Source organism: Vombatus ursinus, unplaced genomic scaffold, assembly GCF_900497805.2.
Source record: "Vombatus ursinus unplaced genomic scaffold, bare-nosed wombat genome assembly UNPS02014308.1, whole genome shotgun sequence".
NCBI classification, from domain to species: Eukaryota; Metazoa; Chordata; class Mammalia; order Diprotodontia; family Vombatidae; genus Vombatus; species Vombatus ursinus.
Window position 1 is genome coordinate 57,493 of NW_020954086.1, and position 16,852 is coordinate 74,344.

The window sequence follows — 16,852 nt, forward strand, 5'->3', positions numbered from 1 at the left end:
GGGAAGCATAGGAGGCATTCTCAGCCAAACCAAAAGGTTCTGAGAACTGAAAATATTTTCAGAAGCCCCGTTTTACTTGCTTTATAAATGTCACATGATCTCAGTTACTACTTCTATTTACACGTATCTATCTCCACCTCTAGATCTGATCTCTTCCCCTGATTTCCTACATCCACACTTGGCTATTTCTTTAGTCCCTAACCAAGGGTGTGCTGGTAAATGTCTAACAACTGGTTGTGGGTGGGGTGGGGTGGGGTGTGGCAAGAAACGTATGCAGTTTAATCTGTATGACCAGTATTTTCTCCATCACTGTCTGACGTCTAGACAGCGAACAAAACAATAAATCAGCCCTTGTTATAGTGCTTGCCAATTTCCAAGGTATAAATGCTCACATTGGAAATTTAACAATCAGCTCTTGGCAGCCTGTATGAGGTTACCCCAGCACACCACTGCCCCTATCAGAGCTGAAACCTCTCTAGCGCCAACAATGTAAACTTCAGCACAGCAGGGTTGCACGGAGTCTGAGAACCCCAACTAAAGCAAATGCAAAATGGAAGAATCACCTCAACCACAACTCAACGAGACTGACAATCACCCAGCCTCTGCTTGAATACCTCTAGTGACAGGGAGCTTACTACTGCACTGACCATTTCATTTCTAGGATCACGGAATTGTGAATCTCAAAGGAAACTTTGAAGTCATTTTGTCTAGCACTGGAACTTAACCTGTAAGAATCTGAGTTCACCAACTTTTCCCTATTGTTGTCACTGGCCCTCCTCCCTCTTCCTGGTCCCGTCAGTCCTGAAACCTAAGAGTCAGTCACCTTTGAGCCCTCCCTTCTTCTCTTTCCTCAACAAGCAATCCACTAGTAAGTGCCACACATTCTTTCTTTGCGATTTCCCTCTGGGCTCCTCTCACTTCCATAACCACGCCCATTACTTTCTTTTATCTCATGCATAGTCTCACATTCCTTAGTCTGGCATTCAAATCCCTCCACAATCTGGTCCCAACCTACTGATCTTATTTTCTATTTCCTTTCGCTATCCAGCAAATTCACCCAGCATTCCCTACAGTCTTCAAACTCTACCCTTGCTTAAGCCCTGCCTCCTGGACAAAGCCTTCCCCAACTACTTTGGCTCTCACTCATCTCTTGCTTCTGTCTTTCCCAGCTCTAAACTCTCTTGACCCAATGATCTCCCCCAGTCTGTGCCCTAGTCCCTCTCACACTGGGTCATCAGTTTCCGCTTCTCCTGGGATCTGTGGTGAGGAAGTGTTCTGTAAACATTAAAGCCTCCAGTAGTTATCTCATACTGCTTGCTCAGTGATCAAGACTGTAATCTTCCTGAAGTCAGGGACTGTCTTCTGAATCTCCTGGGTACCCAAAAGGCATTGGCTTAGCATCCAAGACAACCTCGACAGTATCCTGGTTGATCTCCCAGTCACCTCCCATATCACTGCCCTTCTCAAACATCACTGAGAGCTCGTGGGTTATGGGAACTCTGAGCTAGAAGGGCTCCAGCCTCTGAAGGAGGGCAGGAATCTCTTTTCCATCACCATGGTCAGATCCGCCATTTATCTGGGGCTTTTAAGCTGAAGAATGCCTCCATCTAAGGTATCTCACAACAGCCCCATATAATTCTCATTTTACAAACTTGGGAGGCTGAAGCCTGGGTGACTTCCCCAAAATCATGCATCTGGGAGGTGCAGAGCTTGAACCCAGGTTCTCAGAATCCACATTCAGCACTCTTCCAACTGTACCACAGTGATTAATCCTCAAGTGTTTAAGAAATGTTCTGTTTGAACAACTGTGGGGATGGGGAACTCCCTAGTGACCAAAGTGGCCTGTTTTCACTTATGTAGAGTCAAGAGATTCCTTATGTTGGCAAAAGGAGATCATATTTCAGGTTGGAGTTGGACTAGTGACAACCTGAAGATGAAATGATTTTACCAGATCTGCCTCTTTGCACCTTCCCCTAATGGGTTCTGGCTCTGCCCTTGACAGCTACACAGAATAAACAGGTCCATTCCTCTTTCACACGATGGCCTTTCAGATATTGGGAGAGGCCTATCACCTGCTCCTCATGATCTTTCTTCTCCAACCTAAACATTTCCAGATTCTTCAACTACCTCTTCAGATGAATTTGGAGTCCTCACTCCAGCCTGACTGTCCTTCCCTGGGCACAGTCCTGTAAATAAATTTTCTTCTTAAAATACAGTGACCAGAAGGAAACACAATCTTTAATCAGTAGACCATCAAGCATCTATTAAGCTTTTCCCATGGACTACACTAGTCATTATATCCTGCTGAAGGCTAGGGACACAAAGACAAAACAGTGCCTGCCCTCAAGGAGCTTACATTCTGTTGGAGGGGACAACATGGGCATGAATACACAGTAGACACAAGGTAGTTTAGGGAAGGACACTAGCACTTGGAAAATCAGGAAAGGCTTCTGAATGGTGACCACAGACACCAGGTACACTCTGTCCAGGACAGAGAATGGCAGACCTATCCTTCATTGTTCTGAACACTAGTCTCTTAGGCAGACCCTAAGACTGGCTTACCTTGTTCAGCTTGCCTCCCTCCTACTCTATCCAAACTCATCTGAGCCTTCCCAGACTTCCCCCAACTGGCTCTATGTAAGCAGGGTAGACAAATATTCATAGCAGCCTGAGAAAACATAGTTTGGAGGCTCTAGGTGCCTATGAGATCGAATCCAGACTTGCCCTGACACTCAGGACCAATTCAAGCCTTTCCCACTTATTCTTCTGCCCACCCTTTCTGCTCTTACTGGCTTGGAAGACTCACTATTCACTGAAAAAGGTTTTTTTTTAAACTTTTAGGCAGTTGGGGTTAAGTGACTTGCCCAGGGTCACACAGCTAGTAAGTGTCAAGTGTTTGGTCTGAGGCCGGATTTGAACTCAGGTCCTCCTGACTTCAGGGCCGGTGCTCTATCCACTGAGCCACCTAGCTGCTCCTCACTGAAAAAGTTTTGTACATTCCCCCTCTCTGTACTAATCTCCTCAGCTGCATGCCCTTCCAGTTCATCATCAAATCCTAGCCATTTGCTGAGGCCCAGGACAAGTCTCATCTCTTCTGGCAAGCTTTTCTGGACTCCCTAGACTTTAGGGATTCTCCCTCTTCTGGGTTCCTATAGCTAAGTCTGCCTGTACCTCTCACTGAGTACTTATCACACACTGCCTATTATTAGTTATCTTTTTATATGTTTATATCATATTTCCTTAATTGTACTGTGAGCCCCTTGATGGTAGTGACCATATCTTAATGTTCCCATTAGAGGCACTAGGTGCCAAAGTTGGTAGAGCTGGTCCTGGGGTCAGGAAGATCTGGTCTTGGACTTTTATTAGTTGTGACCTTGAGCAGGTCACTTAACCCTCTTTCCCTCTCTCCCTTCTTCCCCTCCCTTCCTCCCTCCCTTCCTTCCTTCCTTCCTTCTTTTCCTCCCTTCCTTCTTTTCCTTCCTTCCTTCTCTCCCTCCTTCCCTCCTTCTTTCCTTCTTTCTCTCCTTTCCTCTCTCCCTCTCTCCTTCCTCCCTCTCTCCATTCCTTCTTCCTTCTCTCCCTCCCTTCCTCCTTTCCTTCCAACGTTAAACACTGGGCTTCAGACTCAGAAGGTGATCAGTATTTGCTGAATGACTGGTTGAGGAGGCAGATGGCACCTGGGAGTCAGAGAACGGGATGTGGTGTCAGAAAACTCTCTCACCATGAGCCATTCGACTCAGTCTCTCTGGAACTCATTTTTTGCTTCTGTAAAGTTGGGATTCTAACACTTGTAGCTACCTCCAGAGTCTCCCTCACAGGGTTATGGTGAAGTAACCTGAGGTGATATTGTAAGGGGAAAGGGACTGCCCTGTCACTTCATTAGGGTCAGGAAAAAGCCCTTGAACAATGTCGGCTGCCTCTCTGCCCCTTCCCTCTCAGGAAGCTGCCCAGAACATGGAGAGCTTCAGCGCCTCCTTTGAGGTCATACAGTCAGGAAGGATCAGAGGTGGGACTGGAACCCAAGACTTCCTAGCACCACGGCCAGCGCTCTCCCCACCAGGATGCTTCCTGTTCCTATTTAGTGACATTGATACAATGGAAAGCACTATGCAGGGCAGGCAAATCGGAACGTTTCAGACGGTAAACCCATGAGAACAAGCAAGGATTTTGTGCACCTTCTCTTCGGGAAAGGGGGGTACTGGAGGTGAGCAAGAAGTCTTCTGAAGTTCCTTCCTGATTCCACAGGCCAGGGATTTTTTCTGAAAACCTCCCGGTGCTCCCGGCTGCCTCCCATTCTGACACAGTGCATAGAACAGTCCACGCTGCATGCATTGGGAAAGCGGAACACCTGGGTTCAAACCCCTCCATCACTTTCTAGTGCTGAGACCCAGGGCAAGGCCGTTTCTTCATCTATGCACCCATCTCTCAGGATTGCTGTGAGACCCAAAGGAGACACTGTTTGTAAAAGCCTTGGGCAAACCTTACCCAGCTAAAGGGTGCAGTGAGTCAAGACTTGAGTTCAAATCCTGCCTCTTACAGGAGTTCTGTGACCCTGGGTAAGTCATTTCATCTCTGCCTGCCTCAGTTTCCTCATCTGAAAAAACGGGAATAATAATAGCCCCTATCTCCCAAGGGTTTTAAGAGGCTCAAACGAGATATTTATAAAGCACTTTGCAAACTTTAAAGCATAGAAATATTATTTACAGTATATATACAGACATACATAGAAATATTAGCTACTGTTGTTATTACTATAGAAATGTCAGTAATTTGTATGATTACCAGATGCCCCAGCCTAGCATTCAAAGCCTTCCACAATCTGCTGCCATGTGCCTCCTGCCTCACATCACAATACTCTCTTGCTAAAATGGATAACTCATCCTCCATTCTCCTCCTGCCCTCTCCCACCCCACACCCTAGCTCAGGCTACTCCCTCCCCGACCCAGTTTCCATCTTTTGAAACCCCCCTTTCATCTCTCAGGGGCCTTCTCCTCCAGGAAGCCTTCCTTAATTGCTCAAACTACACACCCTTCCCTTCTTCCTCCTAAACTTTCCTTGCTCACAATGTGGCCTTCTCTTTTGCATTTCTCATAGACCGGCTTCTCGTCAGCTGGGTCCTTTATCTCCCTTCCCCATCAAACTGCTCCAGAATCCCAGGATTAGATAACTCTAGGGTCCCTCCAAGCTTTCCACGTCTGATCCTGGTTTAGCCAGGCCAGAGCACAGCAGGACCATCACCTTGGCCTCTCCTAACGCAGCCCAAGCTCACAGTGGCTTTCAGGGAATTCTGTATCTTACAGATGTCTCGTGCTATTTTTGCAGGCCACTCAAAACCCCAAACTTTTCTTCAGAAGAACTTCTGTCTAACCACGCCTCTCCCATCTTGTATTTATGATGTTGATTTCTTGAACCCAAGTGTAAGATTTACATTTATCCCTACTAAAATTTATCTTGTTAGATTTGTCTCCTGGTGTGTGTGTGGGTGTGGGTGCGTGCACACATGCAAGTGCATGCAGGAGTAAGGACCATGTTTGCTTTCAGCTTGAATCCTCAGTAATGGGTATGAGTTTTGCACTCTGGAACTGCTAAACAAGTGTATGTTAAATCTTTGATTCAATTCCATTTTTTAAAATACGTTAGATTAAGCAGCTACTGTGGGTAGGAGTCTGAGGCAGACCCAAAGCTTGGGTATGACTAGACCCAGTCCCTGTTCTCAGTGGGCTCAGAGCCTAGCAAGCAAATGTGCTAGGCACACAGGTCATTGGGGTACACTGTGACTCATGCTACAGGTATTAAACACATGCACCCAGAGGGCAGAGTGAAGTCTGATGGGGGAAATGTTGTTGACAAGGTTAGGGGTTCAGCAAAGGGATCTGCAGGTAGTGCCTGAGGTGACCTTTCATGGCCCACTGAGAATTCCGTAGGAAAAGGGTTGGAGACAGCATGGACAAAGATCTGGAGGCAAGAAAGCCAAGCCTTGTTTGAGGCACAGAGAGCTAGAGCCCAGGCAAGAGAGGGTACTGGCTATGGAGGCAGGAGGTCTGCTTTTGACTCCCAGGTTCACCACACAGGAGCTATGTGAGAAGCTTTGATTTCCTCAGATACAAAATGGAGAAAATCATTCCGGAAGTCCTCCTCCCTCCACTCCACTCCCCTCTCCATACCCTGAGATGGTTACTAGGGAAGCATTTTATACATTTCACAAGGCTACAGAGATGGGAGGTGGAGGATAGGGTTCTGACCCCCCCAATCTCGACACCACCCCCTCCCAACACAGCAGAGGAGCCCCTGTTCTGCAGGTTAGAGGCACAAAGAGAGCGCTGCCCAGGGCTCTCAGGGGGTCTTTTTGACTCCAGGCCCAGCCGGATGTTAGGATTTCTGAGTTTGAAATCTGAGGGGCTCAGGTTCAAAGTCCAGCTTTTACTAGCTGTGTGACCCCGGGCAAATCACTCAGGCTCTAGCAATGTCAGTTTTCCCATCTGTCAAAAGAGAAGTGATTTTGAAGGGTTAAGGTACCAAAGAAGCATCAGTTGTTATGCAGAAGGAAAGTGAGTGGGACAGTCAGAGAGGTGTCTGGGTGCGAGGGGAAAGCACTACACTCAATCTGAGTAATAATAATAGCTAACGTTTATAGACTGCCTGCTGTGTCCCAGGCACTGCACTAAGTGCTTTACAATTATGATCTCATTGGATCCTCACAACCCCAGGAAGGAGGTGCTGTTATTATTATTCCCATTTTACAGATGTGGAAACTGAGGCAAGCAGAAATGAAGTGATGTGCCTAGGGTCATACAACTAGTAAGGATCTGAATCTAGATTTGAACTCAAAGTCTTCCTGACTCTAGGCCATCTCTTTGCCCTATTTTTAGTCAAAATCTGGTCCTGGGCAGGCCAGGCCTTGGAATTGGAAAGGGACCCTCATGATCCTCGGTGACTCAAGAGTCCAGGCTTTGAAGACATGACTTTTCTTTCACTGTGTATCTGACCTGACATTTCCCCAGTGTCAGACGATGCACACTATAGTTACGGAGGGGTCAGACCCCCCAGCACCCTCCGTCTCTACTCTCTGAGCTGCAGACAGAACTGTTGTCTGATGGAAAGAGGGTGGCCAGAGAGGGTGGGAGGTGACACTGGGCAGGAAGCCAGAAGGCCTGGATTTGAAGCCCGACTCTGAACATCCATCCTTACACCTGGGTGGCCCTGAGCAAAGTCCTTCACTTCACTGAGACTCCATTTCCTCCTGTGTAAAATGGGTGCAATCACCCTGAGCCTGTCTGCCTCCGAGGGCTCTTGTGTGAGGAGTGCTCTGGAAAAATCCAGGTGCTTATCGCAGTGTGAGATCCCCATGACAAAGCCACCCAGCAGGGGCTACAGGGCAGGGGGATGGTGAGGATGGCTGCGCTGGGCTGCTGCTTTTCTCCTCTGGATTCTTTATTACAAGGGACAGCTTGGTGGGTAGAAATGAAGGAAAGAAAGAGGGAAGGAGGGAGTGCAGGAAGATAGGAAGGAAGGAGAGGAAGGAATAAAGAAAGAAGGAAAGGAAGGGAGGTGGGAAGGGAAGAAGGAAGGAGAAAGGAAAGGAGGAATGAAAGGTAGGGAGGAAGGAAATGACAAAGGAAGGATGAGGGAGGAAGGAAAAGAGGAAGGAAGGAAGAATGATGGAGAGAGAAAGGATGGAGGAAGTAGGGAAAGAAGGAAAGGAAGGGAGGAAGGAAATGATGAAGGAACAATGAGGGAGGGAGGGAGGAAAGGAGGAAGGAAGGACGGAAGGAAGGAGAGGAAGGAAAGAAAGAAGAAAAGGAAAGAAGCAAAGATGAAGGAGGGAGGAGGGAAGGAAGAAAGGAGAAAAGAAGGATGGAAGGAGAAAAGGAGGGGAGGAAAGAAGGAAGGAGGGAAGGAGGGGGAGAAGGATTTATTAAGCGGCTACTATGTGTCAGGCACTATGCTAATCACCTTACAGATATTATCTAATTTGATCTTCATGACAATCCTGGGAGGTAGGTGCTATTATGACTCCCATTTTACAGATGAAGAAAACAAAGCCCAGAGAGATTCAGTGACTGGCCTGGGGTCACAGAGCTCCTAAGTGTCTGAGGCTGGATTTGAACTCAGGTCTTCCTGACTCCAGATTGGGGAGGAAGATGCTTAGAAATGAAGGGGATGTTAAAAACAAAAGACGCCAATTTTTAAAAACGCTCAGTACTCCCAGAACTTTCTTTAGAATATCCCAGGACGGTTCAGTACAAAGATCAAAGGGCAGGAGTCAGAAGGCTCTGTCATTGACTAACTGTGTGACCTTGGGCAGGTCACCTCCCTCTGGGACCTTGGTTTCCTCATTTGTGAAAGGGAGATGGGGCGGACTTTGAGATCTAAGGTTCCCTCTGTGGCTTCGTGGGTAGAACCACAGAATGGCAGCATCTCAGAGGCCCTACCCAACCCTTTGTCCTCTCCCATGGCCAAAGAGAGGTCCCCTCTCCAGCATGGCTAAAGAGAGGTCCTCCAGCCACAGCTTGAAGTCCGCCAGGCAGGGGCAGCCCATTCCACCCTGGACAGCTCCCGGCCTCTACGGGCCTTTTGGAGCTTTCCTCTGGGGCCAAACAGAAAGAATTGAATCTTTCTCCCCCTGACATTCCTGAAAGAGAAGCTAGAGCGTCCCCGGAGACGCCTGTTTCTAGGCTGAACATGGCCAGTGCCTCAAACAGCTTCTTAGGTGTCATGGACAAGAGGCTCTGCACCGTTCTGCTCATACTTCTCTGGACCCCTGATGTCTTTCCTAAAATGTGGGTCTCAGCACTGAACACAAGATGCCTCCATTGTCTGCCTGGAGCCAAGCGCTCACCATCTTTATTCCTGGAAGCTGTACTCTTCCATATAGTCCAAGATAATGCTAGAATTTATGGCTGCCACATCCCACTGCTCACTCAGATGGAGCTTGTGGCCCACTGAAACATCCAGATCTTTTTCAGACAAAATCCTGTCTAACCACGATGCCCCATCTCACCCATGTGACTTTGGTTTTTGGAACTTGGGTACAAGACTTTACACTTAGCCCTATGGTGAGATTTCATCTTATTAGACTGAACCTAGGGCTTTAGCCTGTAGGGGGTCTGTCTGGATCCTGACTCTCATCCAGTGTGTTTGCTGTCCCTCCCAGCTTGGTATCATCTGCAAGTCTGATGAGTGGGCCTTTCCCCAAGGCACTCACTGATCAGAATATAACACCATCAAGAGAAAGCTGAGCCAGCTCCGTGGGGCACTCCACTGGAGACCTCCTGCCACGGTAACATCGAGGAGTCTGTCTAAACATACTGTCGTGGAGCCTGCATCTGGCCATCTTCCTCATTTCATGCGATAGCTCATCAAAGGCTTTCAACAATACCTGCAGCATTGTTTTCATCTGCTAGTGACCTCCTCGTCCAGAAGGAACTCGAGGTGAGCCCAGCCTGGCCTGTTCTGGAGGAAGCCCCACTGGCTTGTGGGGCTCTGTCTTTTCCCAGGGGCTCACAAGCCATTCCTTACACTAGAACATGAGCCCAGGAAGGGAAGGCAAGCTTGAGGGCCAGAGTTTATAGGTCCGATCGTTTTCCTTCTTTGAAAAGTGGGACATTCACTCTCCTCCAGTCCTGGAGTGTGGGTGCCTCTCCCATTCTCCAGTCTTTCCACAGCTGTCACTGAGGGTGGCTCAGCAATCACACTTTCAGAGAGGGAGGACATAAGCATTTATACAGTGCCTACTATGTGCCAAACACTGGGCTAAGCACTTTATGAATAAGATCTCATTGGATCCTCACAAAAACCCTTCGAGGTGCTATTATGACCCACATTTTACAGTTGAGGAAACTGAGGCAGATGCAGGTTCAGTGACTTGCCTAGCTGTGTAGGACATTGGCTCTGTCCTGTTAACCTCCCCTCACTTCTGAGAGCCCTGCTTCATTGCTCACTAGCTGGAGGACCATGGGCAGGACACTGCTATCTGAGCCTCATCTTATTATCTGTCCAACAGGAGCATTTGTGCCATCTCCCTAATTCTTCAGGGACTTATCACTTTCTCTCAAAGGCCACTCCCTCTGGAAAGTGCAAGCAGCCTGCATAAGGCAGACCCTCTTAGACAGGCAGTCTCTGAGCTCTGCTGAGGTCACCCAGGGATCAGGAGTTAGGGCTAGAGCCTGGGTCTCCTGATGGTACTATTCCCAGGCTTCCACATTCCCTTTGATGAAATGGTGTGCGTAAACCTGGTTGGAAAAAGTCAGCAAGCACTATACACGTAGATTTATGGATTCTCCTCACTGAAAAGGAGGAGAGAATTATTATCAAAAAGAAGTTTGATAATAATAATGATTAATAATAATAATATCTAGCATCCATAGAGCACCTTGAAGTCGGCAAAGCCCTTCACAAATATCTCATTTGATCTCTCAGTAACCTTGGGAGGGAGGTGCCATTATTATGCCCATGCTCTAGATGAGGAAACTGAGATTCAGACAGACTAAGTCACTTATCCAGGGTCACACAATTAGTTACCGTCTGAGGCCAGATTCCAACTGTCCAGAATCCCATCCACCTCTCACCTAGCTGTCAATGGACACCCATACTCTAAGTGCTGTGGAACTGGGGAGGAGGGACAGGTTCCAGGGAGGCAGATTTTGGCTGGAGATCAGGAAGAACTCGCTAACAATTAAAGCTCTCCAAAATTGGAACAGGCTGCCTCAGTAGGTAGTGAGTTCTCTGTCCCTGGAGATCTCCCAGCCGAGGTTGGATGGCCCTTTTCCTGGATGACGTGCAGCGGCTCACTGTTCAGATGTGAGTTGGCCTCAGCAACCACGGAGGTTACTAGCTCTGAGGATCTAGGTGATGGGGGGCTCCCTGAACTGGCAGTCGGTTGGGTAGGATGCCCTCCAAGGCCCTTCCAACCTACACTGCCCAGACTCTTTCTGAAGGGCTTTGTAACTTTTCCTAAACATTTTCACAGACATTCTTCAGCCATCCTCCTCCCATGCCTCCTTGGGCTCAAAGTGGACCCTGGGTTTCTAGAGGCCATGCCAGTTGAGTACAAATTCTTATCATTGACCCCAATGGAAAAGCTCCCCATGCAAGCATCATGGCTCCTCTTCGCTCCAAATCCTTCAGTACGTCCAAATCCCTGTTGCCTACCGAGGCAAAGTCAGACTCTTGCCTAGCATTCAAGGCCCTCCACAATCTGGTGCCACATTCCAACCTCATTTCCCAGGAATCCTTTCCATGTGCTCTATATTCCAGTCCCTCAGAATCACAGAACCACCAACCCCCTCCCCCAAAAGAATCCTTACTCCAATACTCAAAAAGATTGTTTATCCAGCCTTGGTTTGAAGACTTCCACTGAGACATAACCATTCCACTTTGGAACAGCTCTAACTACTGACCTCAACAATTAGCCCACCTGTCTGCACCTTCTCCCCACTGCTTCTGGTTCTTCCCTCTGGGGCCAGACAGGATAAGTCTGTCCTTTCTCCACAAGCCAACCTCCCAAACACTTGAAGATGGAGGTCATGTTCCTCTGAGCTTTTTCCAAACTAAACCTTCCCAGTGCCTCCCACTGATGCCCACATGGCATATCCTGAGGCCCTTCAGCACTGTGGTTGCCCAGTGTAGGTAGGAATGTCCTGATCCGAACCACAGCCGCACACTGAACTCCAGGTGGGGTCTGGCCATAGCCTCAACTTCCTTTGCTCCCAGGATCCCCCATGCTGCAATGCCGATCTTTTCCCCTGAGGAATTCGTAACTCTGCCCTCCTCTTGAGGCACTACCTCCTCTGATCCTTTGGCCCACCCCAGCACAGCCTGTTCCATTTTGCTTGTAGCTTTCCTGTGTGTGGATTATGTGCTCCAGGTGTGTGTGTGTGTGTGTGTGTGTGTGTGTGTGTGTGTGTGTGACAGAGAGAGACAGACAGACAGAGACAGAAACAGGAGTGAGACAGAGAAAGGTTTTCTTGGCTGTGGCAGCTCCCAGAGAGCCTCTGACTGAGGCTTGGAGGGTGGCAGACATGCCCAGACATCCCAGATTCTGCAGCTAGGAAGCCCCTGCTCCCAGGCCGCTGGCCGCAGAGTGGTCAATCAGGCTGCTGTGGCCTGGGGAAGATCATTCTCCTACTCTCAACGTGAGTGTGACCCTCCCTCTTACCTGAGGCTTGTCTCATCTGTCCCTTCATTGTCTCTAAACCTTCGACTCTGTACCTGGGCCTTGCTGCACAACCCTGGGCAAATCCCTTCCCTCCTGGGCCTCAGTTTCCCCTTCTGTAAGATGAGGGAGCTGGACTCAGGGATCTGTAGGGTCCTTTGGGAGTCACTGAAGTCTAGACAAAGTGTGCAGCAGCTTGACAGAGAAGGTATAGAGACCCTGGGACACTAATTCCGGTCTCAAGACCTCCTGCCCTCTGATTCAGAGGAATCTTCGGGGAAGCCGCGGCTCTGAGGGAGCCCCTCCCCACTCCCCAGTCTGACACGCAAAGGGAAAAGGACCAGAAATAGACGAAAGTCGGATTCCCGGCTGCTCTGTGGGGGCCCAGAGCCTGCAAGAGAGCTGTGCTGAGACGTGGGGGTCTCCCAGGGGCAGGGGCTGAGCCCTCCTTCTGGTGGGAGGAGGCGAGGCTAATTCGCACACACAGGAGGGGTGGGGCAGAAGGGCTTGGCCACACCCACAGAATCCAAGAATCCCGGAGTTGTAGCGCACAGAAAAGGGAGGCATTTGAGACCCAGAAACACGGGCTTTTTTTTTTTTTTTAGACTGGAGGAATCAGAGGAACGCCTTCTTAGAAGCAGGAGGGACCTGAGATCCCTTCTAATCTTACCCACTCATTTTACAGGTGGAAAAACTGTGGCCCAGAGAGAGTTGAAGGGCCTTGCCTAAAGGTAGGCAGCAGCGCTTCTCGAAAGCCCTAATGCCAGCAATGATTCTATTCGGACGCCGTCCAGGCAGGGGGAGGCCACAGATTCCATGGTGGGACAGCCCAGGGGTGAGGAAGGTTTGCCTGTTATCGGCTCTAAGCCTGGCTCCCTTTCTGCTCTTCCCTCTGGCTTCAGACACTGGCAAACTGGGTGAACTGGGCATGGAATTTCTCTTCTCTGACTGAGCCTCAGTTTCCTCATCCATAAAATGGAGATAACGCTATTGATTGTACCTCTCAGACTGAGTTGCGAGAAAACTGCTCCGCAAACCTAAAAACGCCCTCAGAAACGCGAGATGTGGACAGGCTCCGCTACTCCCCCATGACGGTCCCGGGGGCAGTGAAGGCCGACCATCCCATCTCCCTAAAGTCTTCTCTTGTCCAGGCCAGACACCCCCACCTTCCTCTCCCGCCGCCAAGCCAGAAGGCCTGGGCTCGGAGCCCCACGGCCCACTCCTCACCTGGATCCCGTTCTCCTGAAGGTTCAAGTATCGCGTGTTGACTGGGATGCTGGCGGGGACCTCAGCCAGTTCCCTCCGGGTACAGATCACCCGGCTGGCCTGGTTGCTGCAGGAACAGGCTGCCGGGCAGGACGTAGCTGGTGGGGACCCCCCTCCAGCAGCTGCCGCGAGGGCTGCGCCACCCCCGCCACCCCCCAGCTGGGGGGAGCAGAGCCAGAGGAAGAGCAGGGCCCCTCGGGGCCAGGACATCCTCCCAGGGAGCAGCAGGGGCCACGGGGTGCTGCAAGGACGAGCCATCCTCAATATTCATGCTCTGTGGGGTGGGCTGGTGTGCTGGGGGGCTGTGGGGAGACAGAGAGACAGAACAGGAAGGGATGTGGTTAGCAAACAAGGGCTTGGGCCAACCTCCCCCATCCTCCCATCTTCAAGAAACAGAGACCCACAGGCTTCGGGCATTGGAAGGTCCTAGGAGAGTACCATGGTTAGATGCCCTCAGGAGGAAACTGAGGCCCAGAGAGGGGCAGGGTCCTTCCCAAAGTCACATAGCTACCCTGCACATGACCTCAGCCAACCCTCTCATGTTTCAGATGAGGAGACTGAGATCCAGGGAGATGGCTATTTGCACGTGTGTGCATGTACGAGCGCACACCCAACTTCCTGATCTAGAGGACCCGGAATGGGTATATGAGTACTGGGAGGAGAGTCAGGAAGGCAAGAACTAGGAGAGGGGCGGCCAGAGCTCCCCGGAGAGATGGACAGAGCTCAAGGACGGCAGGGGTAGGAGGGTGCAAGGGCCAAAGGTGAGGGAGAGAGACAGCCTAGGACAGACATGTAGGGGAAAAGAAGCCCAGACAAGACACAGACACTCAAGTGTGCAAGTGAGGAGAGATGACTGAGATGGGGGGATGGCTCTTGGTCCACTCCTGGGCTTCCTGCCCTGGGGCGGCCTCCCCACATCCTGGGAAAGGGACCTGGGGACTGGGACCCCCAGCAATGCCCCAGGAAAAGGGAGCTGGGGGCTGGGACCCCCAGCAATGTCCCAGGGAGAGGGACCTGGGGGCCGAGATTCCAGGTACTGCCCCTGGGGACCAGGACCCCCAGCAATGCCCTAGGGAGAGGGACCCAGGGATTGGGACCCCTGGTGGACCCCTGGGAAAAGGGACCTAGGGGCTGGAACACCAGGTACTGCCCTGGGGATAAGGACCTGGGGATTGGGACCCCTGGTGGTACCTCAGGGAAAGGGATTGGGGGCCCGGACCCCAGCACTAGCCCCCTACTCACAGAGGGAGGGTAGGGGGCAAAGGTCAAGGAATCTGGAATTCCTCGACCCCTTTGGTCCTCAAAACCTCAAGCTAGAGTAAAGGGGAAAGAGAAGAGGATGTGGTGGGGGTCCAGGAGATGTCATAGAGGAGACTGGGAGATCTATAGAGGAGAGGGGATGTAATGAGGAAGGGGCACGGGAGGGTTGGGAGGAGAATAAGGGATGGAGTAGGATGGTTATGGGAAAACAATAGTTAAAGGGAAGGAGGAGCAGAGAAGGGAATGGGGGAAGGGAGGGGAGGGGACACTGGTGGGGGAGAGTAGGGGAATGGGGATTACAGGAAGGGGAAGGAGCTGGGGCATTTGGAGGAGGGCGTCAGGAGAGTGTATGGTATGGGAAGGGAGAAGGAGCAAGGGGGAGAGATTGGGAATTAGCCAGGGAGGGGAGAAAGGCCTATGACTGGGGGAGACCTGTAGGGAAGGAGGGACTGAGAGGCTGGGAGAGAATGGAGAGGATGGGTCTGGTCCTACTGGGGGCCTGTCCTCCTCCTCTGGGAAGAAAAGAGAGGTCCTCACTATTGTTTTCTTTCAATTTGTCGACTCAGTGGTTTCTGGATGCCACCTCCCAGGTCTGACTGCCCCATCAGCAGACACGGGAGCCCAGGCCAGTTCAGGGACACAAACATCTCTTTCCCCTGACTCTTCCAACATATACACGAATACACACACAGACACAGACCTCCCCCCATACCGACTCAACCACACCAGATCCTGGACCCAGAGCCGGCGGGAGCTCAGACAACACCAAATGCAGCCCCTTTACAGATCAGGAGGAGAGGTAACCTGGCCATGGGCACTACAGGCCAGAGAAGAGCTGAGATGGGAAGCCAGGCATGCGTGCACGCGCACACACACACACACACACACACACACACACACACCCCAACACCCAGCTCCGCTCGTACACACAGACTCGGGCAAGGGAACAAATCCTCTACATGGTAACACAATGAACTCACGCACTGACCGTAGAGATAGCACGCCAATACCACACACTGTGCCAGCGTATACCACAGGCCCCCAGACACCAATGCCACTGAACCACCCCTCAAACATCATCACACATCCTTATATGTTGTCACCCAAAGCCTTCACACTACAAACACACACACACACATCAGTGCCTACACCCCCTTCCTACCCTCGCTCTAGCAGAACCCTCACAACACACCACACACCCACACAGATCACCAGGGCTGCACCTGACAACCCCCTCCCCCAGTCTCACCAATAGTGTAGACGAGGGCTCATCAGCACACACATGCACCTGGCCAGAAAGATAGACACAGTGCACTAGCACAGTGCTGGCACAGCCACCCTCCCCACTTGGGCGAGCACACACACACACACACACACACACACACACACACACACCTCTGCGACTCTCAGAACCATGTGCCATCTCCGCCTGCCCCCTGTGTCTCTGTGTTCATCTGCAGATCTCCTATTCACTGTGTATGACAGTGAGGTGTGTCGGTTGAACCCCTGTTCCCAGGGCTCCCCCATTTAGGGTCCTCTTAAAGGGGAGAGGTGAAACTCCAGACTTTGAGAGGATGGTAGGGGGTCAGCCCTTCCTGTTGCCCCCAGAGTCTAGGGCCACATCCCCCGCCCCCCCAACAGTCCCCCTGGCCCTCGCTAACCCAGACGAGAACAACAGCGCTTCTCTCCCATTCACCCTCCCCCTCCTCCCAGTGGCTCTGTCTCCAGCTCTCCTTCCCCACCCCATCTCGATTCCCTGTCGCTTTCTCCATTTCCATCTCCCCCTGCTACCTGTCTCCATGGGTTTCACTCTCTCCCTCCCTTCTCTTTCACCACCCACCCACCTGCCACCCCCATAGTGAGGTGCACTCACCCCAGCAACTCCAGATTCCTTCGGGGCAAGAGGTTCCCCTCTCCCCGCCCCCAGGCCCCCCCAGCACATTTCTTCCTCAGGGGTTCTTTGTGGTTGCCTCGAGCTCCAAGGAATTCCCCTCTTGGCAGTGGTTGGGGGGAGGGGCGCAAGGGTGTCCTGGGTCTCCCCCCCCCCCCCCCCCCCGTTTGGATGGGAGACTTGTGGCTACTGCAGCGGCCCCTTTCTTTCTCTTCCTCTGCCTCTCGTGGCCTCTCCTGCCGCTCAGGGTCCCCTTTCCAGCTTTCTCTCTCCAAGCTTCC

At 51.1% G+C, this 16,852-nt stretch overlaps 1 protein-coding gene across 1 annotated transcript in view; it reads right to left on the bottom strand.

Moving 5' to 3' along the window:
* The window catches only part of LRRC4B (leucine rich repeat containing 4B), a 33,505-nt gene extending 16,874 nt beyond the window's left edge, over window positions 1-16,631 (bottom strand). Inside the window, exons 1-2 of the mRNA XM_027860893.1 lie at window positions 16,554-16,631; window positions 13,382-13,722 (exon numbers count right to left, since the gene is read on the bottom strand). Of these exons, the coding sequence (XP_027716694.1) occupies window positions 13,382-13,678 (297 nt within the window). The 5' untranslated portion in view covers window positions 13,679-13,722; window positions 16,554-16,631. The remainder of the gene's footprint in view (window positions 1-13,381; window positions 13,723-16,553) is intronic.
* Window positions 16,632-16,852: the final 221 nt, after the last annotated feature.